This window comes from Choristoneura fumiferana, chromosome Z (assembly GCF_025370935.1).
Source record: "Choristoneura fumiferana chromosome Z, NRCan_CFum_1, whole genome shotgun sequence".
NCBI classification, from domain to species: Eukaryota; Metazoa; Arthropoda; class Insecta; order Lepidoptera; family Tortricidae; genus Choristoneura; species Choristoneura fumiferana.
In genome coordinates this window covers 2,303,106-2,329,561 of record NC_133472.1, presented here as the reverse complement: position 1 = coordinate 2,329,561, position 26,456 = coordinate 2,303,106, and the positions used below count along the sequence as shown (strand labels likewise).

General features: G+C 40.4%; 1 protein-coding gene across 1 annotated transcript in view; it reads left to right on the top strand.

Moving 5' to 3' along the window:
• Positions 1-26,006, top strand: part of Nup205 (nuclear pore complex protein Nup205) — a 60,611-nt gene extending 34,605 nt beyond the window's left edge. The window contains exons 23-33 of the mRNA XM_074096489.1: positions 7,625-7,768; positions 8,991-9,132; positions 10,896-11,011; positions 11,946-12,746; positions 13,552-13,766; positions 15,006-15,143; positions 17,260-17,467; positions 18,247-18,415; positions 20,890-21,048; positions 21,987-22,105; positions 23,499-26,006. Coding sequence (XP_073952590.1) covers positions 7,625-7,768; positions 8,991-9,132; positions 10,896-11,011; positions 11,946-12,746; positions 13,552-13,766; positions 15,006-15,143; positions 17,260-17,467; positions 18,247-18,415; positions 20,890-21,048; positions 21,987-22,105; positions 23,499-23,567 — 2,280 coding nt within the window. The 3' untranslated portion in view covers positions 23,568-26,006. The remainder of the gene's footprint in view (positions 1-7,624; positions 7,769-8,990; positions 9,133-10,895; positions 11,012-11,945; positions 12,747-13,551; positions 13,767-15,005; positions 15,144-17,259; positions 17,468-18,246; positions 18,416-20,889; positions 21,049-21,986; positions 22,106-23,498) is intronic.
• Positions 26,007-26,456: the final 450 nt, after the last annotated feature.

Here is a 26,456-nt window from a genome sequence, read left to right as displayed (position 1 = left end):
CGTTTCAAATAATTCCTGTGTCGTGGAAACTCAATTGCTGGAGAAAGCAGCATCCCGGTGTTCAAGGTATGTCCTGCCCCTCCAAGTCTGGTCCTTCGATCCCAAATCCTTTCCCTCACTCCTAATATCCTCCGCAATATACACACGCTACTCATTTACTCACTCAAATACTCAAAAACACATTTTCAAGTTAGTTACGCCATTTTTTCTCGCACGCTTCGCCTAACTTTGTTTGGTTTTAATCACGCAAATAACATTATATTTCTATGTAAATACCAACTATTTCTCAATAACAACAGTTTAAGTAAATAACAAAAGTATTACTTACTGTTTAACTCACGCATTTCATATTCATTTCTCATAATAATTAATCTCAACGCACCGCTCATATACCTACCCGCCATACTTGATGTACGCACCGCTAACTTATTATTCCTAGTAATTTCTAGATATTTGTTCCTAATACACATTCCGATCTTGAACTTGTGCTTATTTCTCACTTATTTTGTTAAATATAAATATCGCATTTTACCTTCATCATGGGAGGCACAGAAAAAACTAGTGCATACACCAGTTCAAGTGAAGAAAATATTATGATTAAATTCCTTGAAAGTAAAAAGCAAAGTTTGTTCCACATTATTCAGGAAGTGTATAATCTAAGCTTAAAGGTTTCTGACCCCGCTTATCACATTCAATTCCTTGCTAGGACACAAACCCTAGACAAGACCCGAGCTGACTATGTAGAAACGGTTGATAAACTTTTAATTGAACAATTTAAAGAAAATCCAGCCGCAGAACCGAGTTATAGCATTCTCAATACATTTGATGAGTTGTACTGTTTTATTAAGCAAAAGGAAACTACTCTGAGACAGCAACTTGAGGTTCAAAATAAAAATAATAATTTTAACATCAAATTGCCTCCGCTTCAACTCACAGGTTTTGATGGTACTCCTGGTAAATGGCCAGTGTTTTATGAAAACTTCCGCAGTGTTATACATAACAATACTCAATTAACTAATGCTGAAAAGATTCAATATCTAATTGGGTGTCTCTCCGGAAAAGCCTTAAATGTCTGCTCAGGTATAACTCCAACCTCTCAAAATTATGACATAATTTGGCAAGCTCTTCTAGCTAAATACCAAGATACAAGAGTGCAAGCATCTATGTACTTGGATAAAATGATTAATCAAAGGCCTGGTCAGTCAGCTGATAATTTATTAGATAACTTTTGTACAGCTGAAGCCGCTCTGCAACAATTGCAAATTGATAATTTGGCAGATTTCATGATAACGCATATTGCCTTAAGCAAACTTGATAAATCAACTCTGAACCTATTTGAACAAGCTCATAGACACATTGATATTCCCAAATTTGCTGAATTAAAAAAGTTCTTAAGTGAACAATCTAAGCTCACTGCGTTACATGGCCCAACGCCATCCTCAACTCAGTCCAGTAACAAACAATTTAGCAAACCCACTCCCCAATTACCACAAATAAATAAAACTAAAGCATTCCACTCTCAAATCGCAGCTCCTCAAGTATCTCATAAATATGACAACAATCATAACCTCCAAACTCAGCAATTTCAACATTGCAAAGTATGTAACGCAAACGCATCTCACCCGCTATTTAAATGTGAATATTTCTTAAACCAAAACACGCAAACTCGCAACGATATTGTTCGTCAACACTCTTTTTGTATAAACTGTTTAGGATTTCACCATGTAAATACTTGTAAATCGACAAACAAATGCTCCAGTTGTAACCGCAAACATCACTCGCTGCTGCACTATGAAACCAACAATAATAATTTCAATATAAATCGCCCTCAACGCTCAGCTGATTTCCAACATACTGTTATCAGTCAAAATCATAATAAAACCATCCCACCGGCTCGTTATCAAAGCACAGCGCAGTTCACCTCGCCGCCGCCGCAAGCGGGCGACGCCACTGTCGCTAGCGCTGGCGCTCGCTATCCGTCTCACTCGCACTCGCAGCCGCCGCGTCCGCCGCTAGTGAATACTGCTCGCACTCACGACAATCAAGCGCAGTCGTCCTCTTGGCGCGAGACTTCAAATGTTGATAACTTTGATAACAACCGGGCGATGTCTGTCACTGTTCCCGCGCGCGCTTTAAATAATGATACTACAGTATTATTACCAACCGCGTCTGTAAACGTATTTAATAACGATCAAGTAAATCGTATGCGTTTATTTCTCGACTCAGGGTCAATGAGTAATTTCATCACAAAATCTTGTTGTGAACGCTTAAATTTAAAAATAACTCCCGCGCCGTCGGTAGTTAAAGGTATCGGTCAAATTGAAAATCGCTCATTCGGAATAACACAATTCAAAATTTATTCACGTTTTGACTCTCGCTGTTTTTATACAGTAAACGCTCGTGTTATTGACACAATTACTGACTTTTTGCCTAACGCTGAAATTGATAGGACGGAATTAACGCATCTGCAGCATCTGCCAATGGCTGATGAATATTATTACGCACCTGGAGAAATCGATTGTCTCATAGGCAACGAATTATTCCCGCTTTTACTCGGATCTAATAAATCGACCTTACCGAACTCGTCGGTCGTAGGTATCGAAACAACTCTCGGATATGTCGCCATGGGTAAAGCCCAATGTATCTCACGCTCGCTGTTCGCCGCAAACTCAACGCATACGCAGTCTTTTGACGTAACTCATTCGCTCTCGCAAAACGCTCACACTCTCTTTTCTTCGCACAATTCTCTTTCTTCTCCGCAAAACTCAAACGCACTTAATTTAAATAGTCAATCGCATCTCGAAATAAATACGAACGCTAAAACTAATAAATCCGCGCCCGCGCCTATCGCACCCGCTATTCTCGCGCATAACGCTCCTGCTACACTCTTGCATGACGTTCCCGCTACAACCGCGCCTAACTCTGACAAAACGTTTTTCTGTCAAACAGAGTCGCTTTCGCTTGATCAATTAACGCACCGCTTTTGGGAAATAGAAAATGTACCCGATAAAAAACACTTCAGTCCCGATGATGAAGCATGTGAAAAATATTTCGAAGTACTTACTCACGCGATGAAAGTGGTAGATACACAGTAGATCTTCCCTTCAAATACTCACCTTCGGAATTAGGACACTCTTACGCTATAGCTAAACGCCGTTTTTTAAACCTAGAAAAGAAACTCGACTCATGTGACTTACGCGCCGACTATAACGCAACTATACAAACATATATCGATCAAGGTTACTTGTCTAAAGTTCCAAATAATTTTCAAGATGATAACGTTTATTACATTCCGCATAAAGCCGTTTATCGTCCAGAGAAAGAGACTTCTAAAACTCGTGTTGTTCTCGATGCTGGCTGTAAAACCACATCAGGCAAGTCGCTTAACGACATTTTATATGTAGGTCCAATACTACAAAGTAGTATTTTCGAACTGCTGCTCAACCTCCGCATGTTCTCAATCGCGCTAACCGCTGACATCGAAAAGATGTATTTTCAAGTGAAACTCGCGCCTAAACACCATCCGTTTCAACGCATTTTGTTTCGGTTCGACTCTGATTCGCCAATAGAGATCTACCAATTCAATAGGGTGTGTTTTGGTGTGTCTAGTTCGCCTTACCTCGCTATGCGCGTTGTGCGTCAGCTCGCCGCTGACAGTCGCGACACATATCCGCTTGCCGCTTATGAAACTGAGAACCATATGTATGTTGATGATTATGTCAGTTCTATTGACAGCTTAGACAACGCTGAAAAAACGTATGAAGAAATGATTGCAATGTTCAAATCTGGAGGTTTCAATTTAGTTAAATGGATCTCAAATGACAAAGAACTCATGTCACGCATTCCCACTTCTCATAAAAGCCCTCTCGTTGTTAAGTTTGACGATGATCCCAACGCTGATACAAAAATCATAGGTATGCAATGGCAGCCTAATGACGATAATTTTCAATTTAAAATAAATATCGATTTACCGCAAAAATGTACCAAACGCTCGATTCTCTCAGTTACCGCACGCTTATTCGATCCGCTCGGTCTCATAAGTCCAGTTGTCGCGTACATGAAGCTGCTAATACAAGAATGCTGGAAATTGCAGCTCGACTGGGATGATGAGGTCCCTGATTCTATAGTCTCCAAATGGGAAAATTTTCACAAAGAACTTCCGCTTCTCTCTGAACTTAAAATACCGCGTCACATAGGCATAAATTCTATTCATAGAATCTCATTGATCGGCTACGCAGACGCCAGCGAAAAATGCTACGGTGCTGTCATATATGTTCGAATTGACTCAAATGATAACTCACCCGCAGAGTCCGTAAAACTACTCACCTCTAAGTCCAAGGTTTCAACTCCGAATAAAACGCTCGCACGCTTAGAACTTTGCGCTGCCGTATTACTCGCAAAATTGATTGACTCAGTACGCACGGTCCTCAGCAAGCGCTGTAACATAAATAAAATATACGCATTCTCTGACTCTACAGTAACGCTTACTTGGATACACTCACCTGCGCATAAGTTTCACACTTTTGTAGCCAATCGCATCGCTCAGATAAACGAACATTTACCCGCATCTCACTGGTTTCACGTTCGCGGTGTAGAAAATCCCGCTGATATCGTTTCTCGCCCTGTAACTCCAAAAAGTTTAATCAGTAATGATTTCTGGTTTCATGGTCCGCAATGGTTGTCCGCTCCCGTCGACGCCTGGCCTGTAAAAGAACATAAGATTAATCACAATGAAATTACAGAAATACAAGAATCTAAAACTATATCTCTACCTACGCAAAATGTAAATTCAATAGACCATACTCACTTCATCCATGATCTCGCCGAACGCTGCTCGTCTTGGTTAAAATTTATCCGCTCGCTAGTATACGTACTTCGCTTTTCAAAATTACTCGACTCACGCGGTTCTATCACTATAACTGATTTAGATCACGCTGAATGTTACGCAATACGCTACCTTCAGACTGACGCGTTTTCTCAAGAAATCAACGCAATTAAAAATAATAAAATTTGTCCAAGCAAAACTATTATTAAACTGAACCCTTTTCTTGACGACCGAAATCTGTTGAGAGTAGGTGGTCGCCTTACTCATTCTCAGTTAGATTTCGATCAAAAGCATCCGATATTACTACCCGCTAAAAATCGCATAGTTTCGCTTTTAGTAGATCACTATCACGCGTCAAATTTACACACAGGTCCCGCTCTATTACTAGCTCTACTTCGCCAAAAATATTGGATCCTTTCCGCCAGAAATTTAGTTCGCCAAAGAGTACACGCTTGTAACTTATGTTTTAAACTCAAACCGCGTATTACAAACCCTCCAATGGGAGATCTCCCTTCGATTAGAGTCTCCCAAGTCAAAGCTTTCGTACATACTGCCGTTGACTACGCTGGACCCTTTTATATTACGCATATCCGCCGACGTGGTGTTAAAAGTCACAAAGCTTATATATGTTTATTCGTTTGTCTTACGACAAAAGCTCTTCACTTAGAGTTAGTTTCAGACCTAAGTACCGATTGCTTTCTTGACGCGTTCAAACGCTTTATTTCACGCAGAGGTCCGGTCTCTATATTGTACAGCGACGGAGGCACCAACTTCATTGGCGCTAAACGCAAATTAAATGAAATTTACTCAATAATACAATCCGCTAATTATCTAAATGATTTGAGTCATTATCTCACTCTAAATAGAGTTCAATTTAAGCATAGCCCACCTTATGGACCAAATTTTAATGGGCTGAGCGAGGTCAATATTAAAAGCGTTAAGACGCATTTATATAAAGCTATCGGCAGTCAAATCCTCACATATGAGGAATTTAATACAATCTTAATACAAATAGAAGGCCTGTTAAACAGCCGACCAATTTGCATACTTTCATCAGACCCTTCTGATCTGACCGCGCTAACTCCAAATCATTTTTTAAACATAACTCCGCTTAAATTTTTACCCGCTGAAAATATCGACTCTACCCTCACAGATAACAGACTCACACGCTATCAGCTTTTGAGCAGAATAGTTCAAAGCTACTGGAAACGTTGGAGCATGGAGTACCTGACTTCACTTCAACAACGCGATAAATGGAATATACCCTCAAAACCTGTGAGTGTAGGGACGGTTGTTGTTGTCAAAGATGACAATACGCACCCAATGTTTTGGCCACTGGCTATTGTTTCAGAGGTCTTTCCTGGAAAGGATAATATAACTCGTGTTGCTAAAATTAAAACCGCATCTGGGACGTATATACGTCCGATAACTCGACTCTGTCCTCTACCAACGCAATAATCATAAGTTCTCGCTTAGTTTTAAGTTTATCAACCGCTCTAGTAGTAAGCATTATTTTTAGTTCTCAATGTAGAGGAAACCTCTAGGCCCCCCGAAGTTGGCTGCGCCATTTATTTGTTTATTTTTTAAATATATTTAATTAATTTTAACTCACACACACACTCACGCATTAACATGAACGCATCCATACTCTGGCAACACATCCCTCCTTTCCTATCCCGCTACCATTGGGCACCGAAATTCGAACCAAGAACGAAGAAAACAAACGACTCGAGATGACGCTATAATTTTGTACAAACGCAAAAATAAACTCTTAATTCGCAAAATACCATTAAAAACTCTCAAAACCTCTAAAATCTGTGCAGTGAAGTGGTAATGAACATTTTTGTGCCGTTTCAAATAATTCCTGTGTCGTGGAAACTCAATTGCTGGAGAAAGCAGCATCCCGGTGTTCAAGGTATGTCCTGCCCCTCCAGGTGGAAATCATTAAAATCTGTGGTAATTAGATGAGGTAATCATTAAAATTTGAGGTAAGGACTTTTTGTAATTTCAAATAAAGTTTGATGGTCATAAATCGAAATTTTGACCTGGGAGTTTACGAGTCATCGATGTTTGTTGAGTGAATGATGATGTTTAATAGTAGATTGTTGCACCAAGCAGAAAGTTATTTATTATTGCACCGAGTGCCGATTTGGAGCCCGAGCGTCAGCGAGGGCTTTAAAAAGCACGAGGGCAATATGAATTACTTAATGCGAGGTGCATAATCTGCTTTTTTTTTCAACTATTACAGGAATAGTAGTCGAAAAAAAAAAACATGCACTCGATGATTCCTTTTTTTAAGTTTACATTCGCACTCTCAAAAAATGACCACGGAAAATTCGCAAGGTTCCCGCCAATTTGTTCTTTTTTTTTAATTTCTTATTTTTTTTGGCAGAGTTAGTAGCCAGTAGCAGATATTATTACCCGCGATCTGTCAAATTTCAGATGGGCGCCAGGTTGGCCAATCAAACACACATTTTTTTTTTAATATACGCTTACTTACAGTTTTTGGTAGGATTGGTAGCAACAATTCGTTGTACGCGATCTGTCAAATTTCATTAGACCGTCAGGTTGAGCAACCTAACATAGATTTTTTTTACACTATGCAGGCTAATTTAACAGCAAAAATACTTGTGTTAACTCTTTGGCGCTGCAATTAAAAAAAAATTAAAACAATGCAATAAAGGATTTTTATGCATTTTTTCTGCTCTAGAGCAGAAAAGTCCCGCTTTGTGCTGGGTATTTAGTGCGGTTATGATGAAATTAAAGCATAGTTGGAAGAAAACTGGTTTATGTTGTCAGACGGCGTCGGTGACGACGCTCTCGTCCCGCTCGTGGGTGCTCCGCGCGTGCGCGAGCGAGGCGGGCGCCGCGTGCGCCGCGCGCCAGCACGCCGCGGCCGAGTCGCTGCTGCGTGCGCTGGCGCAGCCCGCGCGCCCCGACCAGGTGAGGGGCTGTGACTCAGAGTTGCAATATCGAACTTTCGATAATATCGATATGTTTATCGATATAGAATTATTAACGATATGATACAGTTTGATTAATTAGAGTTAACACTTGACAGATGGGCGTGCCTTCAGTCAATTTTCAACTTTGGCGTCATACAAATAAAGCCATTTTTAGTATACCGCTACCCACTACCCCACGTCTACAGATTATGTAAAAACTATTTTATTTGTATGACTTCAAAGTTGACAATTGACTGAAGGCACGCACATTTGTCAAGTTTTAACTCCAAAGTAATCGTACTGTATAATCATATCGATATGTGTGTGTGTGTCGATGTCGACAGCATCGTGTGCACGTGGTAGATTTTTTTTGACATTCATAAGTGCTTGTTATAGCCTAAATTGAATAAAGATATTTTGACTTTGACTTTTTGACATCGGCAATTTTTTAGTGATTATTCTAAGCATGACAATTGGTTTGACAGAAAAATATATCTGTCTTATTTACTAATTCTTAACAACTTTTTGTTTTTTTTTAAATATCGATAAAATTATGATGTAATATTATATTGAATCAATAAATAAACTAAAACTGTACTCCACATTATAGATGGTTCTATGGTTTATCGAGGTTTATATGATGCGTTATAATATCATAATAATCATCAATTTCTTGTTTGTTTTGTTATTCTGTCCCATTGTCCAAGACATTACAGTGGCAGAGTTACTTAAAAACCTGTTGTAATATAATATATTATGCTTATATTATGCTATCCTACCTTCCATAAAATATTGAGCTTGTAACTAAGACAAAAATGTACGCTTATTAAATTTTTAACCACAGATATAACATAAAAACTCATGGTTCTAAAGAGTGAGTTTCTTGCCGAATTCTTCTCTACAGACGTATTTCCAAACGGTGGTAGATTTTTTTTTACATTCATAAGTGCTTCTGCCTAAATTAAATACAGATATTTTTCACTTGTCATGCTCGTAAAGTTCATATTAATGCTGGATCTAGGCGACATAAAATTTATGTGAAACTTGAGCATTAATCCCATTTTCCCCTCGACGTGGCTATATGAACGTCTCGGGTAGAATGGCTCGTTTTATGCTCCTGTCGTATTGACTTCGAGTTGTCCAGTGGACGTAACCATGGCAACGAGGTACAAGCATAAGTTGATCGACCCAGGTCTGTTCAGCAGTGTATGTTTTTGTAGGAGTGGGAGTGGGAGGGATGTCTGCTGCGTCGGTGCCTGTCGGCGCTGCCGGTGGCGGCGGCGGCGCCCCCTGAGCCGCACTGGGAGCTGTTCAACTCGCCGCTGCTGGCCCAAGCCATCGCCAGCTGCGACCTGCCCGCCGGTACGACTAAACCTTTCCCGGGCCCCCGCGAATTTAGATGTGCTACCAAAAATACTTAATAATTATTATCTACATGCATGTCATAAGTTTTCTACAATATGTACAGATATGCATTGTTAAAAAAAGTATTACCGATACTTTAATGTAAACATTAAGATGCGCTGTACTTTAATGTGAACATTAAGATGCACCCGCAGATACCAGGTTTCTTAATAAAGGCCATTTGATAGTCGTTTCTGAACATATAATAGGGAGTTATGATATGCATGTAGATAAATATAATTATAGTTTTATGTGATTCACCTATGAGTATGAGGGATTCATTTAAAAATGAATCATATATTTAAGGAATTCAAATAATTTGGTACCATATTGTATTCGACCTTACTAATATTTGTGTACATTTTTGACTATTCTCAAAAAGTTGACCATTTTCAGTTGTTCACTTATAAAAAAGAATATATATTTCTTGACGCTATTTCAACACAAAAATAAGTAATATTGTGTTTAAATATATAAAAAAAACTTATGGCAAAGGTGTTAAGAAGACAGATAATCTTTGTCGTTGGCTCCAATAGAAAGTTTCGATGTAGTTACAAAATTACGTTTTTTTTTCTCACAAGATTTCGTGACGTTTTCCTGACATCTAGAAATGTTTGGATGCTTTATGATTTCGTCCTTAGTGTTAATAATTTATTGACAAAACTCATGACGGGACACTTTAATGAGAAATACTCTAATGTGGAATCGGAGCGTACGCACCGTACGGAGTGAACGGATTTAAGATTGTTTTTTTGGAATCTTTTTGATTGCATAACAATCTTAATTTGATTGCATAGTAACGATATCTCTTGTCCGGGTGAGCGGTTAGTTCCAATGGAATGCCGAAAAAGTTTCTCGATGAGAGCTACGGCATAGATGTCGCTAGCGTCACTGCTTAAGTGACTAAGTAAGAAACAAAACAAGCTGAGATATGAGGTGCATAGGGGAAATTCGTGTCGGTACCGTTGACCATCAGTGGTGTAGCGGTATAGCACGCGGTACGGATTACCGAGGACCTGGGTTCGATTCCCAGTGATGGTCTTATTTTTCTGAGAGGAGGCTGTGCAGCAGTACGTATATAGTTTGTATGATGAGTGAACGGATTTGTTATTTTGTATGGTTCTAAGGCGCAGAAATGCGCCATACATAGAAACCCATACAAAGCAACAAATCCGTCCGCTCTGTACGCTCCGATTCCGATGCAGTGGACGCGCAGCTTAAGGCTCCGTTGCCACCAGTCACGCGGTATTGCAGTATCACCGACGAATGAGGGCTATCGTTTTTTGTCTCACTAGATGGCGCACTGTTGCGTGAGGTTTTTAAGTATGGCTTTCAAAGTCTGTTATTACGGGCGTGAAAACAAAGTTTAGATTAAAATCATATTTAATACACCTTAAGACAGTACCATAAAAATATCGAGCATGCCACAGTGTTGCATAGTCCCCGTATTGTTCGGAAAAAAGGGAGGACAAAGGTTTCCGAAAGACAAAACTGTCTCAATACACAGACATTCATTGCCCCGGAACGCATATTTGCCATAATTAATTTCATATATTGCAAAATATTCACAAAATTATTCTAATTATAAATAAACCCGCGTAGCTCACGCAAAAACTATGAGATTTGACTTTTCGGAATTCATACGCGATAGCCCTCATTGGAACGCGTGTATACACTGTTAGCTGTGTAAAGTGACGTCTATTTGCGTCTGTATGCTGCAGGTCCGTCGTCGAAGCGTATATCGGTGTCGCGCGTCCACGCCTTGCTCGTGCGAGACCTCGCCTCCCTGCCGGTCACCGCGCCGCAACGAGCGCTCGTCTCCGACGAAATACAGAAGGTAAGAAACAGGCCAAGAGCGTGTCGGACACGCCCATGATACGGTTCCGTAGACATTACGAAAAAATCAAGCAATATTTTTGTAAGGATTTCGGTTTTTTTCTAAATCTTCCAAGTTTAGGTATGTTTTATATTATTATTATTATTTACTATTAAACTACTACTAATTCTCAAGCAATCTAAGCTGTTCTAATTTTCCTTGTAAATTTGATATACTTACTACCATACTGATTTTTTCGAATTTTTACACCCAACAGTTTAGATTTTAGAGGGGGAGGGCTCAAATTTTAATGAAAATGAAATGGGCAGCTGAACTTCAGCAATATAGGCCCTCGTGTTCCTGAGATAAAGGGTCGCGACAGACAGACAAGTAATCCTTTTTGGGGTACAATAATTAGCAATGTTTTTCTTTTTAGTTTATTTAGGCAATAAACAGTCATACAATTAAATATAACATTTATGACATGATAGATAAAGCATGGACCTGAACCGGCCTAACTTTGATAAAGTATGCATCAGTAAACAGGAACGTAGATATAGTTGGTTCGATCATTGTCCCAAAAGCTTTATTTCTGCAAAATTTCCTTTCGCATTTTTCCCGAATGCTTTTTTACTGAATCTTGTTTTCACAATCGCGTTTTGTCCTAATTTTAATCGAAACAGAAACGGGTAGGTTTAGGTTATGTTAAATTTGCATCGGCGAAACTAAACAAAAGTGAGTGCTCTACGCTAGCGGAGCTCCGTTGACACTGTTTCTGTGTGTGTTGATTAAAATTGGGAAAAAAACGCTATTCTGAAAATAGGCTCCAGTAAAAAAAGCATGTGGAAATTTCGCTACTGGGAAATAAACAAATTGGGTGCATATACGCACGCATAAAAATTAGTCCTTTGTTTCTCTATTATCCCATTTCAATGAAGTTTCAATTCTCCCACAGGTTTTAGACTACGTGACAGAAGTGAACAAGCAGCGCAATCTAGCGGCCACACTAACACACTACTACGACTCGTGGCGGCAGCTCACAGAGATCATATTCTGCGTCGTCCCACAGGACATTCTCAACATAGAAACCAAAAAGAACCTCATCATAAACATTCTCCAAGACCTCCTCACCAAAATACCACCCACAACAGTCATCCCACAGCTGGGCATACTGGCCTCGGGAACAGTGTTACTACTCCTCGTCAACCTAAGACACTGTTATTTGCTACAGAAGAAAGAAACGAACATGAAAACGTCAGATTTCGAAACTACCTTCTTTGGCACCAGTCAGATTATGCAGACCAAATCTTTGCCCCTCAAATTCATCCTGCACAAAATACTCAGCTGGATCTTCGTCTCTGGCGACTTGACGCAGAAACTGCGAGTAAACCTATACGGGGCTTTATTGAATTTCCTGAACATAGTCAATTTGAAATCGCCCGATTCTGAAGACGAGAACGACCCGACCTACATAAGCCGGTTGGACTCCTCGAAGATACGGCCCAGTAAAGAGGAGACGTCTTTGAAATACATGGTGATAGACGACATCGGTTATTACGGGGTGAATTTATACACGATTATAGGGGGTGATTGTGTACGCGCCGGGCACGACGCGTGCCGCATGGTGGCGCTCGCGTGTATCGATTCGCTGGTCGATATCGATCCGAGGACGGATTGGATCAATACGTTGAACAATCAAGGGTTCCTGAGGAGCCTGATCGACAGTTTGGTGTCCGATGACGAGGGTTTGAGAGAGGTAAGGACATTGCTCCCAGCTTGATGGTAAAATAATTGTTATTTTCAAGTGTTTATTTAACGGGGAGGTGATATACTTGTTTTATTTGTATTCTATCGATGAATTACTTGTGTATGCTTCGTTTTTTTAGCATTATAAAGAAGGTGAGCTATCTTGACGTATCTTTTTATTGGAAAACACTTTTGAAAAAATAAATCGGATATGTAACAGCATTGACATTATGATCATTTACATGCTTTTGGTATCATAAGCCGTGGTGGCCGAGTGGTTTGACCTATGGCCTCTCAAGCAGAGGATCGTGGGTTCAAACCCCGGGTCGCACCTCGTGAGTTTTTCGAAATTCATGTGCGAAATTACATTTGAAATTTACCACGAGCTTTACGGTGAAGGAAAACATCGTGAGGAAACCTGCACAAACCTGCGAAGCAATTCAAGTGCGTGTGAAGTTCCCAATCCGCACTGGGCCCGCGTGGGAACTACTGCCCAAGCCCTCTTATTCTGAGGGGAGGCCTGTGCCCTGCAGTGGGACGTATATAGGCTGGGATGATGATGATGATGGGGTCATAAGTAATAGTGACTGTTTTTTTAAAAAAACGTTTGTAAAAAAAGTCTCGTCAAGTATGTTTACCCTTTTTCTAATGCTAAAAAACGGAAGTATAGGTTTATTTCAAGGTATGTGTGCACCCGCGGCTTTGCACGCCTAATGTAAAGTTTCATTTTATTCGTTCTGTAGTTTTTGCGCGAACGTGAAACTTTCGTGTTTATAATATTAGCAAGATTTATTTCAATTACATCCTTTTTCTAGGCCATCGAACCGAATCCCCGCTCCCTCCGAGTGCTTTATCTCTTCGAAACAAAGATGGCGCTGCTCATCAAAATCGCGGGCACGCAGCTAGGCGCAGAGAGCCTGCTGGCTCACGGGATACTGCAATCGTTAGCTGAACTCACTGTGCTGAGCTCGCACCCTGATGTGCACGCGGAACGGAAGACTATGGAGTTTGTGCCCGAGCAGGGCGATAGGTGAGAGTTTATGACCATCAAACATAGATGGCGTTGTTAATCTAGATCGCAGGCACGCAGCTCGGCGCAGAGAGCCTGTTGGCTCACGGGTTATTACAATCTTTAGCTGAACTCACTGTACTGAGTTCGCATCCTGATGTCCATGCGGAACAGAAGACTATGATGATGATGATTTGTGCCTGAGCAGGGCGATAGGTGAGAGTTTACGTTGTTCAAATAGAGATGGCGTTGTTCGTCAAGATCGCAGGCATATAAGAAAAATTAGTGTCCATTATTTTATTTTATGGTAATGTATAAAAAAACCCATTCCACGTTTCAAAGAGATGTGCTGTAATATCTTTCACGTCCTACCGGCCCTATACTCTGTTTATTAAACCAAGATACTAAAATGACGTTTCATGTGTTGCCTGTTTTTTACATCTCATAAATAGTGATGTGCCACAACCGGTAATCACCGAAAAGTTTCGGTAAGCACCTATGTTATACTATAAAATTTTAACATATGATATTAACGGATCTGTGACATACTAACACACATAAACAAAGTAAAATGGGTCTTATGAAAATGCTACCGTTTAGGAGATATTTCGACTTTTTGTAGATGTTGATGTTTAAATTTCATTTTGATTCTAAGCAAGTTCTGCCTATGAGCTCAATGCTTATGAAAGTAAAATATTTAATGCTTAATTTTTTTTCCATATAATATTATGTTTAATCGATTATTTGTAATTATGTTGAAAACCGAAATCAGAGAGCAGCACTATTCGTATTACGCTGGTCACATTATTTTAACATTTGACATTTCATACTGTCACTAATTATAAATGCGAAAGTGTGTGTATGTTTGTCCGTCTTTCACGTCGAAACGGAGGGACGGATCGACGTGATTTTTGGCATAGAGAGAGTTTATGGACCAGAGAGTGACATAGGCTACTTTTTATTCTTTATTCCCTCCTTTGCAACAACATAGTGCCAAGACACATACACATCATCGAACCCGTCTCTACAAGAACTCTCCTCCAGTCAACATTTGAACGACCGTGAGGAACATTCAGTGATCAATCAGTCAAAGAGTGAAGTTATCTTGGTTTAATAAACAGAGTATAGAGTCGTATCAGATATTTATGCACGCTTTTTAACCGACATCAAAAAAGGAGGAGGTTCTATGTTCCAATGTTTGTGTTTTTTTTTTCTTTGTGGCAGTTGTTGCTGGTGACTGTACGTCGTTGGTTGTTCCAGGTACCGTCAGATACTGTTGCCTGCGCTGGCGCTGTGCGACGCTCTGCTGACGACCCTCGGCACAGACAACCACAGCTGCGTGCTGCTGATAATGCATCTGCTGTTCAGCAACGTGGAGTGTCTGGAGATGGTGCTCAGGTAACCGGCGGATATATTTACCAATACCCCTGGTGTTGCAGATGTTTATGGGCGGTGGTGATCTCTTACCATCAGGAGACCCACTTGCTCGTTTGCCATCCAGTCAATTAAAAAAAAAAAATATATATTTGGTGACACTCGTGTTTCTAAAGTTTTTGATTTTAGGGAGTCATCCAAATAACTATTTCTAAGGGCACGTGTCTGAATATCGAAAATTGAAATATCAATAGTTAAAATATCGACGGTCAAAACATCGAACCTACTTTCGATATTTCGAATGTCGACTTTTTAACTTTAGATATAATAATGATAATAAATAAGAAAAGATATGTATTTTATAGTTTGCTTACAAATTCTACATAGGTACCGTAAACTGCTTCAACTTTGCCCTCTGGCCCCAACATTGCCTTAGACCCACTTGCTCGTTTGCCATCCAGTCGAATAAAAAATAAATAAATAAATAAATAAATAAATTCGATTTAGAGTCGATAACTTAGCACTTATAGGTTTTAAACTTTTATATACACAGGAATTATTATAACGGGGGGGATAAAAGTTTAAAAACCTAGAAGGGTGCTAGTTATTGACTCTAAATCGAATGAGGCAATGTTGGGGCCAGAGGGCAAAGTTGAAGCAGTTTACGGTACATAACAAATAATAACTACAATCAAACTATCAAAAGGGAAAGCGACTCAGCTTATACCTGCGCCTTGCAGAACAAAGTCCCTTGGCTAACAGACGCTGTTTTTCAGTCGCCCCCATAAACCATAACCCTAATAAATACCATCAATTCACATGCGCATTTTTTTTCCATACATTGGTGATTTTTTTCATCCACGAAGACATCACAATAACTCAATCAAAAGAAAAGAGGAAAATCATCTTCCCCATTCTGCACACCAAGTAACCAGGCCTTACAACGTCTTTGAAAGTCTGTCAGGGACCCCCCACTGCTTCATTCCACCATTTAGAAGCAGCGTAACGAAAGCTACCCCTAAATGCCTGGAGACGCGACCGGGGAATGAGGACCGTCTGGCCCCGCGACCGTAAGCTACCTGCTTTGCTGCGATCCGTCCATATAAGCTTACGCGCCAAATAAGGCGGGTCACCAATATTCTTCAAACGAGGGCTATCGTTTTTTGTCTCACTAGATGGCGCACTGTAGCGTGAGGTTTTAAAGTATGGCTTTCAAAGTCTGTTATTACGGGTGTGAAAACAAAGTTTAGATTAAAATCATATTTCATACAACTTAAAACCGTACCATAAAAATATAGAGCATGCCACAGTGTTGCATAGTCCCCGTTTTGTTCGGAAAAAATGGAGGACAAAAGTTTCTGAAAGACAAAACTGTCTCAAGACACAGACATTCATTGCCCCGGAACGGATATTTGCCATAATTAATTTCAGATATTGCAGAATATTCACAAAATTATTCTAATTATAAATAAACCCGCGTAGCTCACCCAAAAATTATGAGATTTGACATTTCGGAGACCTCACGCTACACTAGCGCCTCTAGCGGCGAATTCATACGCGATAGCCCTCATTGAATTGATATATTAATTTTCGATATTCAGATACGTCCCCTTTTTCTAGATACGAGTGAGTAAAGGCTGACCAGGAATAAAAAAACCTCGCCATATTGCGGAAAACCAATAGAACTAATTTCTTGCACTGGTAACACTAAATTCAATTGTCATCTGTCTATTGCTGTCAAAGTTTTGCGTTGTTTACGCGTGGTATTTTATAGTGTTATTTCGTGTTTTTGTACGTAAAAACGCCGAAGGTTGGCCATAGCCTCGGAAGGAAAATAATTCACAATGTATAAAAGTATTTGTCATACAAATAGTCAAAGGGATTACAAAATATTCCTTTAATTAACATCACCGACATCGTTGTCAATATGACTGTTAGGTATCGTATAGTAAGTGTAAAGAATGTTGCAATATAAAACGTGGAAGTGCTGCCCTCGCGTCAGGCTTCTTATATTCCTGGTCAACCTTTATATATGTTGGATACATGTGGGGAGACCCTAACACGTTGTATACGGGTGGTAAATTCAGAAGTTATCACACCTTATTCCGAGATGATCTTGACAAACCGTTTGCCGTCGCAGAGCGGCGCAACCGACCTCGCCGCCAGGCCTCCTCGCAGAAGTGGAGGCTATAACCTCGGTCCTCGCGCGGTGCTCGGGCTGCGCCGCGTTCGGAGGGGACGCCGGCGAGCGCTCCGCGGAGCGGGCGCGCCGCGCCCAGCTGCTGGTCGGGGCTCTGCTGCCGCGGTTCCAGAACCCGGGCGCTCAGCCCGGAGAGCAACACTACAAGGTCAGGTTTAGGGCCGCTACATACGCAATTAATCCATACAAATCTATGGACCTCAATACATACATGCATACAACAGAAAATATACAATAATATAGTAGGATTATATTAGGAGGATATTAGTAGGAAGCCGTGGTGGCCTAGTGGTTTGACCTATCGCCTCTCGAGCAGAGGGTCGTGGGTTCAAACCCCGGCTCGCACCTCTAGTTTTTCCAAATTCATGTGCGGAATTACATTTGAAATTTACCACGAGCTTTGCGGTGAAGGAAAACATCGTGAGGAAACCTGCACAAACCTGCGAAGCAATTCAATGGTGTGTGTGAAGTTCCCAATCCGCACTGGGCCCGCGTGGGAACTATGGCCCAAGCCCTCTTGCTCTGAGAGGAGGCCTGTGCCCAGCAGTGGGACGTATATAGGCTGGGATGATGATACAACAGAAAATATACAATAATATAGTAGGTTTTTTTTGATATGTCCCAAACTCGTTAACAGCCAACCTTTCCAACAAGGCCATTGTATTCTATTGTGCCCTGAACCACATAATCCTCAGTTTAAAATGAACGGAAATTGAAATTCCCATCTTAGGCCTCTAGATTGGCAACGCGTCTGCAATCCCCCTGGTGTTGCAGGTGTCTATGGACGGTGGTGATCTCTTAAAATCAGGAGACCCACTTGCCCGTTTGCCATCCAGTCGAATAAAAAAAAAAAGATTCGGGACGTCGCTTAATACGACAACAGGAACTTGGTACGAGTAGTTGAACGTGTTAAATCTCTGTTCCCAGATCGTGTGCAACATCCTCACTTTCGTCCGCAACACCGTAGAGTGGTACGTGACGGGGCCGGGCGGCGCGCTGCCGCCGTATTCGGCCGCGCTCGCCACCCTCGCCGACTGTGTGACGCGCGCCCACCAGTTGGCTAAGACCCTGGCTACGGCCAGGCACCAGCTGAGAGGTCAGTTGATCAGGAATATAAATAAGAAAACAAAATATCTTTATTTCATATTTACAAGTAAGTAGATTTACAGTACCTGGGGCGTCCCTTTAGGCTAAAAACCTCTAACATTTTTAACACGTATTACTTATTGACAATATTATAAGAAACAGTATTTTATAATAGCTAATCAATATAGAGAGTAACAAATAAATTAATAAGCCTTGTAGATGTACACATATTAGGTCATCTATCCTGTGTGTGTGTGTGTGTGTGTGTGTGTGTGTGTGTGTGATGTTTAGAGCGCTTTCAGATCATCCGATCCGATATCGGTATCGTAGAGTCGGAGTAAAAAAAGGTTCGTCACCCTAAGATCTATTTTCCTTTGCTCAGTATGAGCGCTAATCTGGTTTACCGATAGTAGGACATACTGCGTCAACCTGTCAACCTGCTAAACATAATCAGGTGACCATACCAACCCTACCACTACACCTTGGCACTGACAAACACTGACAATTAAATAGAACATTATTTGACTGAAACTTTTACGAAGATTCGATTTGTAGCATTCGAACATGGCGGATGTAGACAATATATGATTTTGCTATTTCTGTTTCTTTGGCTAGTTGAACTATAATTTTGATAGTGTTTTATGCGGGGATTAACCTTAACAGTGAACAGTGATCCCAAAATCCTATATTGCTCTCGTGTCTAACATTTTTTAATGCGCAAGTGGTCTCCGCGTGGTTTCTGAAATTTTACTATCAAGTTGCAAAAACTACAATCACCGTACAACGTCCCTCTCAAAGAGAGTTTACCTTGACACTGGCGAAATTTTCCTATTAATTAGGACAGAAAAGCCATATTTTAAAAGAGAAGAACTTTTACGAAGTTGTATATTAAAAAGGTTTTGTATTGATATGAAACTAGATTTATGTTAGAGGTGTATACTATTTTGACCCTTGTTATCATGTCAATTAAGTATAATTTGATATGCACTTGTCTACTAAGTACTTTGGTTTCAAAACGTACTAAGAGTCTATGACTTAGTAAGGGAATCAATTTAATAACAGTCGAAGGTTTTCCTACCCCCACTGCACCTGTCTTTCATATTGTTCGGCCAGATATCGGATATCGGAGCCGACACCGATATGTTGGCAGCACCATCGGACGCCCGTGGGCTGTCGGACGATAATGTTTGTGTGTGTGCTATACGTGTATCTAAATTGTCTCTGTGTGTGTGTGTGTGTGTGTACTAAGCTATCAAGCAAATTGCCGTATCGGAAATATGTGAAAACAGCACATGGCGTCGGCTATCGGGTGTCGTCCATCGTCGTCCGATACTGGTATCGGATCGGATAATCCGAAAACGTTATTATACACACGCTGAAATTATTTCGACGTCTGCCATTGCCGAAACTCGAAAGCGAAGTGAAGTAGGAGCAGTATGTAAACACTCGAGCTCGATCCTGCTGCAGCAGTGTTTAAGGAATTATTTTCAGCAGCGACAGGGGCTGAATGTAAATGTTAATACAAAACCTATAAGCATGAGAAGTGCTAATGTAATGGGGAATATGCATGGCACACAAATTTTCTATTTAATAATGTACATAACTTAATAGAAAACCGGAATATGAAACAACGTAAAAATTAATCAAGATATGATCGATTGAAGTTTGCGTGCCATCTCTTTCTAGAAAACAGGGATGTAGTATGAACACTCTATGGCCGTCGCAGCATATGACGTCAAAGTCTATGACAGATCACTTTGTCTAATTGTCAATTTATATCTTCGTGTTTTTTAATATATTATTGAAAAAAATCTTTTTCACTTCTCATGCTCGTAAAGTTCGTGTTTATGCTGGATCTAGGCGACATAAAATTACTTTTTATGCTCAAGTGCATAAAAATTTATAATTATATAGTAATACATGAACAATAAAAGGTACCATCAGCCAAATATGTGGTCTACCCTAAGATTAATAATCGTTTGCATGTCATAAAACAATAATGCCAATAGACGTGTCTGTCAACTTGAAAGTTCGACTTTAGCGACATATTCATTTGATAGGAACTTGTTTAACAATTGATAGACCACCTATTTGGCTGATGGTACATAGTAAGTGAACAATTGGTTCCACTGTTGCTATCTAATTTCATTCGAAGTGAAAAGCAGAGTGTAAAACTCATGCATTACTTAAACCCATTTTCCCCACGATGTTTCTATCCACCATCGCCGTACCGGCTCGGGTAAAATGGCTCATTTTATGCTTTTGTTGTACAATCTACTATTACAACTCGCTTTGTTAAACAGCCTTTACCCACGCCGCTAGCAATTTTCCGGGATAAAAACTATCCTATGTCCTTCTCCGGATCTCAAACTATCTTAGACGTGATGAATTAACAAACAAACAAACAGACTTACAAAGTTTCGCATTTATAATATTAGTAGGATATTTGGACTGATGTGCTATGCCTCCATTCGTCTCTGTCAGAGCTGAAGTCGCTGTCATCGGGCGCTACGGGCGCGGGCGCGGCGGGTTCCCGCGTGCGCGCGCAACGCCGGCTGCTCCAACAGTGCGTTCACGCGGTGTGCGCCGCGATGCACCTGCTCTGGCGCATGGCGCAGGTCACCAAGGCGCAGGCCAATGAAGGTTTGTTAGAGGCATTGTTTCGCAGACGCAAGCTTTGGTAGAACTTTTTTTTCGCAGAATATGTTTTTCGTGTAATAGTTTGTTTTGTTGGCGTTACTTTAGGAACAATTGACTAAAACAATTACTTTGCTCACCCGCGGTCTTACGATAGTTGCGTCTGTCAACTTTTTTTTGGACGACCAGACGGCCTAGTGGTTAGAGAACCTGACTACGAAGCTTGAGGTCCCGGGTTCGATTCCCGTGTCGAAACAGATATTTGTATGAAAAAAGTCAATGTTCGTTCTCGGGTCTTGGGTGTTTAATATGTTTTTAAGTATGTACTATATCAGGGTTTCTCAGACTTATGGCTCCACGTACCCCTTTTAAAGTTTCTAGACGACAGCGAACCCCTACCTCCCTTTCTTGCAGCCACCATCACGTAAACCTTGTCGCGAACCCCCTACCGTCGAATAGCGAACCCCTAGGGGTTTGCGTACCCCACTTTGAGAAACCCTGATCTATATCTATATAATTATATTTATCCGTTGCTTAGTACCCATAACACAAGCTTTGCTAAGCTTACTTTGGGACTAGGTCAATTGGTGTGAATTGTCCCGTGATATTTTTTTATTTTAAAAGTTGATAGAAATGCTAACCAAAATTAGACCACGCTATCCATACCTTCTTTATATTAATCCTTATCCAAATAAGTCTATTTTTTTTATATTCAAAACTGTTTCAATACCTGTAAATTAAGGTACTTTGGAATTATTAAAATCAAAAATGTAATTCAAAAGACAATATGAATTGAAAATTGACATGCTAATTAAAAAAAATTTGGGAAATGGAGCTGAAAAATGTGCATTAAGTACCCTTGACTAGAGACTTTTTTTTGCGAAGCCGTAACGGGGCGTTAGTTTTTTTATACAACTAACTGAGGTGTTGTTATACGTCGGCAGCTCCCGCTCTAAACGGCACGTGGCAGGTGTCCCCTGGCACGTTCACTCCGGAGCTGCGCAAGGAACTGGCTTCGGTGCTGAGCGACCGGTTCACTGAGAGCTTACTCGACACGGCAGAGGTTAGTTCTAAGCTAGGATGACTTACCGATTTGTAGGGGTCTGCAGTCAAAATGACAAATACGGAACCCTTAGAGTTCGGTTACATGCATATTTTTTTTCCTACTGGATGGCAAACGAGCAAGTGGCTCTCCTGATGGTAAGAGATCACAACCGCCCATAATCATCTGCAACACCGGGGGGTATTGCAGATGCGTTCCCAACTCAGAGGCCTAAGATGGAATACCTCAAGTGCCAGTAATTTCACCGGTTGTCTTACTCTCCACGCCGAAACACAACAGTGCAAGCCCTGCTGCTTCACGGCAGGATTAGCGAGCAAGATGGCGGCAGCAATCCGGGCGAACCTTGCACAAGGTCCTACCACCTGCAGAATCACCGTAGAATCTTCAGAAGGACGGACCTGATGGTCCAGACCTTTGATGAATTATACCTTAGATTCACAGCTACGCGCCCGAATATTTCCGAGCTAAATGAGCGCCACTTTGGTAAACGTGGCCTTCTTTTTTCTCAGTACGTTGTTGTCAGTGCAAGCACAGTATAAAAAACCGGCCAAGAGCGTGTCGGACACGCCCAAAATAGGGTTCCGTAGCCATTACGAAAAAATTAAGTAATATTATTCTAAGGATTTCGTATTTTATACGGAATCTTCCAAGTTTAGGTATATTTTATACCTTAGGCTGCTATTTACTCTTAAACTACTAATAATTCTCAAGCAAATACTTACTACCATCATGAATTTTTTTTAATTTTTCCACCCACCGGTTTAGATTATAGAGGGGGGGGGGACGCTCGATTTTAATGAAAATTTGTACATTAAAGTTGAATATTTTGCAAAAAAAACACTGAATCGAAAAATCGTCTTATCAAACGCCTTATGGTTTTAAAAGCCCTATTTAACCATATCCCACACTATAGGGTCGGATGAGGAAAAAGATATCACCCCTTCTTCACGTTTATGGGAGTTACACTAAAAAAAAATTGATTGATTTTGTATAAGAATAAGAATAAGAATAAGTAATTGTCGGTATAGTTTACATATATATCCGTGCAAAATTCCAGCTTTCTAGCATTGATAGTCCCTGAGCAAAGCCGCGGACGGACGGACAGACAGACAGACATGGCGAAACTATAAGGGTTCCGTTTTTGCCATTTTGGCTCCGGAACCCTAAAAGGGACAGTAATCCGTCTCGGCAGCGTCCTTGATATAATTACCTACGCCGGCTCGGTACACAAACTCGCGATAGGGCTGCCTACTCTACGAACTGTCACTCTTGAGTACAATGTCTCTGTCACAATGAAAGTACTGTAGTTTGGGTGTTAAATAATAAAAACAAATATTTAGAAACTGAAAAAAAAAGATAATAATTGACTTACTTGACTTCTTTTATTTTTCAGAATCAATCAACGGAACGTCTGTTCTTGGATGTTGTCGTCAAAGATATCAAGACTATGGTTCAGTTTTAATGTTATTATTAACCCCTGACGTAAAAAAGGGGGGGTTATAGTGCGACGCGTCTGCGGCATCATAGCTCCCAAACCGAAGGACCGGTTTTGATGCAGTTTTTTAATCGAAAGCTAGTTTAATCGAGATGGCTAAGTTGCACTAAAATCGGTTCAGTCGTTTATGAGTGAACTTTGGAATGACAGTGGCGGGGGTTGTTCAACTTTTGTAAATGGTCTTTATGTAGCAGCGAATTGTTTGTGGCGGGCTGCTGGCACGAATGGATTGAACGAAACTAATGTCACTTTGACATTTATTTAGGAAAATGACTGATGCATGTGATAACCATATTTGGGTGAAGTGTTTTCAAATAGGGTAACGCCCATATACTTTTCACTCATTTAATCCATTCGTGCCGGAGCGGGGCTATTACGAAATTCGAAAATAGAAGGTCGTGTCGTTTCACGCTCATATTAAATATTTTATCTACATGCATATCATAACTTCCCTATTATATGTTCAGAAACGACTATCAAATGGCCTTTATTAAGAAACCTGGTATCTGCGGGTGCATCTTAATGTTCACATTAAAGTACAGCGCATCTTAATGTTTACATTAAAGTATCGGTAATACTTTTTTTAACAATGCATATCTGTACATATTGTAGAAAACTTATGATATGCATGTAGATAAAGTTATGTATGCAGCTGATATACATAATTAGACATTAAAACACTCGTGTGATCTTATTATGAAACTCGCCTTCGGCTCGTTTCATAAAACCACACTCGTACTTTAATGCCTCTCATTATGCACCAGCCACATAAATAACTAATATATAAGCGTCAGCGGAACGGCAAGATATGAAGTTCGAATTTTGCACTTCGTAGTATAGAGCCAGTTCGTGAGTCGACCTGCAGTTTCGGAATATTTTTCGTAGGTCACTGGGACGTTTGTAATACTGGGACCCTAGTGAAAAAAGGGGTTAAGTCTGCAGAAATGACACAGCTATTTTCTATTTTATGTGTAAAGGAGTTTAAGTCGAAATCAGCTGTTCAACTTCTGCAGTTCAACCCCTTTTTCACTAGGGCCCGATTGTGCAAATGTTGTTCGGTAACCAGCAATATTATCTGACATAACAAAGCGTACATGTACACGAAAGCGTGATACAATTTGTGGGGCCGGTAGATGTCAGCAGTGCCGGATTAGCCCATAAGCAAATTAAGCAATGAGGGCTATCGCGTATGAATTCGCCGCTAGAGGCGCTAGTGTAGCGTGAGGTCTCCGAAATGTCAAATCTCATAGTTTTTGGGTGAGCTACGCGGGTTTATTTATAATTAGAATAATTTTGTGAATATTTTGCATTACCTGAGATCAATTATGGCAAATGTGCGTACCGGGGCAATGAATGTCTGTGTTTTGACACAGTTTTGTCTTTCGGAAACCTTTGTCCTCCCTTTTTTCCGAACAAAACGGGGACTATGGAACACTGTAGCATGCTCGATATTTTTATGGTAGGGTTTTAAGTTGTATTAAATATGATTTTAATCTAAACTTTGTTTTCACGCCCGTAATAACAGACTTTGAAAGCCATACTTAAAAACCTCACGCAACAGTGCGCCATCTAGTGCGACAAAAAACGATAGCCCTCATTGCTTAGGGCCGCACGTCTCGGCACCATAAACAGCACCGAAAAAAAATGCTAGCACATAAAAGGTAACGCTGGCGACGGCTGTTTATGGATGGGGGGGGGCACAGGAGTGGATTGCTTAGGGCATCAAATAGTCTTAATCCGGCACTGGACGTCAGATATTTTTACGCGCTCCGCTGTGGCGGTTATTATTGCAGGTGCCTACTGCAGGTACTGCGCCATTTTATCTGAGTGATCATAGAAGTATGATATGAAAGATTAGAAAATAAATGAGGGAGACCTTTGTACTGTCAGATAAATGAGTTGTTCCAAGTGCACATTTCTTGCAACGATTTCTTGTGTAAAACTCTAAGCATATAGAATACACTAGAACCAAAGCGAAACGCGCACGTTCTCAGTTGAAATGGTACTTCGTTCATCAATTTTCTGTTCTTTATTGTAATAGTTATAAAATAAGATTTGATTATTCGTTAGAGTCGCAAACTGACGGCGGGCAGCGGGCGTCTATTTCTGTTCTTAATCCTGTTCTTAATGAAAGTGACCACTGAAGGCACAGATTCATTCGTCGGTAGAGCACGTGTGCGGGGTACGGAAGATTTCCATAGCGCATGCCATAAGAAACATGGCCTTAATAAGGCCCGCATTCGAGGAACCGTATTTATTGGTCGATTAGGCGTATGCGGGGTACGGGAGATTTCCATAATTCTATAACGCATGGCATGGGGCCTGCATTCGGGTTCAGTAGTCGCTATACCGCCTGCGGGGAGTCAACGCATTGCTCTATGACACGAGTCGTTTAACTTCACACTCGGGCTTACCCGAGTGTGAAGTTTATTGGACTTATCCAATTCTGTCATTTTTTTAAGATTTTGGTATGTATAAAATAAAAGGGTAAAAAACTAAAATTGAAAATACAAACTGAAATATAGATGCACAGAAAAAACAGAAATAAGACCATCACTGGGATCGAACCCAGGTCCTCGGTAATCAGTCAGTGATGGTCTTATTTGTCTGTTTTTTCTGTGCATCTATATTTCAGTTTGTATTTTCAATTTCGGTTTTACGGGATGACCGTAAAAGTAAAAATTTGGAATTGAAATAAAAATACAAAAAGATTCCAAAAAACCAATCTTAAATTGGTAAAAAACTAGTTTTGTTACAATCTTATCGGTTAAGTATAATTCCCTGTGGTTTTTGAGAAAAATACAGTTAAAATCTTAACATTTTATCAAAATCAGATAAATCCGTTATTTTTTTTTT